The sequence below is a fragment of the Mandrillus leucophaeus genome, unplaced genomic scaffold (genome assembly GCF_000951045.1).
Source record: "Mandrillus leucophaeus isolate KB7577 unplaced genomic scaffold, Mleu.le_1.0 Scaffold156, whole genome shotgun sequence".
Lineage (NCBI taxonomy): Eukaryota > Metazoa > Chordata > Mammalia > Primates > Cercopithecidae > Mandrillus > Mandrillus leucophaeus.
Window position 1 is genome coordinate 3,120,050 of NW_012101543.1, and position 1,959 is coordinate 3,122,008.

General features: G+C 33.7%; 1 protein-coding gene across 1 annotated transcript in view; it reads left to right on the forward strand.

The window, feature by feature from the left end:
• The window catches only part of PLEKHA5 (pleckstrin homology domain containing, family A member 5), a 147,930-nt gene that overhangs the window by 106,833 nt on the left and 39,138 nt on the right, over nt 1-1,959 (forward strand). The window contains exons 16-17 of the mRNA XM_011975468.1: nt 150-196; nt 1,305-1,493. Coding sequence (XP_011830858.1) covers nt 150-196; nt 1,305-1,493 — 236 coding nt within the window. The remainder of the gene's footprint in view (nt 1-149; nt 197-1,304; nt 1,494-1,959) is intronic.

A 1,959-nucleotide genomic window follows, 5' to 3' on the forward strand; every position in this document is an offset into this window, starting at 1 on the left:
GGAGGTTGCAGTGAGCCGAGATCACACCACTACACTCCAACTTGGTCAACAGGACAAGACTTCATTTCAAAACAACAAAAGAAATTGTTCTTTTTTCTATAGTATTAGAAAGATATGTTTAATATAGTTACATTTTCTAATATTTCTAGGTATGGTAGGATCAAAGCCTTTCTCAACAGTTAAGTACAAAAGTGAGGTAAGTTTGGATTGTTTTTCTAATTATAAATTACTTTTAATGCTTAAGACATGAACTAGAAGTAATTGTCTTCTCTAATCTTAATAACAAAAATATTTTTTTAATATATTGAACAGATATTGTTTTAATCTTGAAATTTTATTGGATCAGTAATTTGGTGCTTCTAATACATTATTTTTCTTCCCTTTTTAATGCAAAAAAATGGAATCTCTGCTTTTTATCTATGTTAGAATTTTAACATTGTCATACTTTTTCTAATCTAAGTAATGTTTGAATACTTATCATTGTTTCTTATACTATGTAAAATTTATAGGATGATTGATAGATAAGTTGGCTGTGTGTCATGCATAGCATAAAGAAATTACAACTACAAAGAGATACTGTCAACCTAACCAAAAGAATCTATTATTTTGAATTTTGTATAAAAGCCAGTCAAAGAGATAACTTTTCTTTTCTTCTCTTAAAAATTGGGGGGCCAGATACAGTGGCTCATGCCTGTAATCCCAGCACCTTTGGAGGCCAAGGCAGGAGGATGTATTGAGTCCAGGAGTTTGAGACCAGCCTGGTAAACAGAGCAAGACCCCCATCTCTATAAAACATTAAAAAATTAGCCAGACATGGTGTTCCTGTTGGTCCCAGCTACTTGGGAGGCTGAGCCAGGAGGGCCCCTTGAGCCCAGGAGTTCAAGGGTGCAATGAGCTATGTATGATCAAATCACTGCAATATAGCGAGACCCCATCTCTACCAAATAAATAAATAGATAAATTGTGAATATATAAGAATAGGATTTTAAAATCAGTTCTTTCCTTCTAGTTTTAAAATGAAACCCAGTAATTAGTTTTAAATAGTAATCTCTTTCAATGTTGAGCTTCAGTGTGAAGCTAACCTATATGTTACGGGAAAGAATCAGATGTAATTATATGTTAAATTCCAATTATTGGCTATGATAAAAATTTTTGATTTTACTTTTCATTATTAGACTTTTGGCTTGGCAGTGTCCCTTTTAGTATCTTAAAGTAAATTTAAGTTAATATACCATTGCAAAGAATTTAGATATGCTTAATTCAATCTGCTTATCTAAATAAGGTGACTGTTCTACAATCTTTAGGAAGAGGAAGTAGTCCCACCTCGTCCTCCACTTCCTCGGTCCTATGACTTTACAGAGCAGCCTCCCATAATCCCCCCTCTGCCCAGTGATAGCAGCTCCTTGCTCTGTTATAGCAGGGGCCCAGTTCATCTGCCTGAAGAAAAGAAGATGTATCAAGTTCAAGGATATCCAAGAAATGGATCTCACTGTGTAAGTGGCTGGAATAGCCACAGAATAATCAATCATACCTGTCCTCTCATTTTTGAAAATTAATGTATTTTACATTCAAACTTTTTTTTATTATAACCTTTATAACCTCATTTTTAGCCCGCAGTTTTTTATTTATATATAACTTCATCGTTTGTGTCTTTCCTGTTTTGGTTTTGCTATTCTCATTTTTAATATTTTTATAATTTTAATATTTTATAATTTCATAGCATTTTTCATGTTTTCATAAAGTGGTATCTTTGGCCATGATGAAGCAGCCATATTTTAGATATACCATTTCAGGGTATTGGAGGCAAAATTATACCTTCAGATCAGAAAGAAGGGATAAGGAAAAGACCGTTACTAGGAATGGTAAAGGAGCTGGGATGTGGGCGTTTTGGTCTAGGAAAACTACTCAAAGATGTGGATGTTGCTAAGGACAGATGTGACCCCTAAAAATGGGAAATAC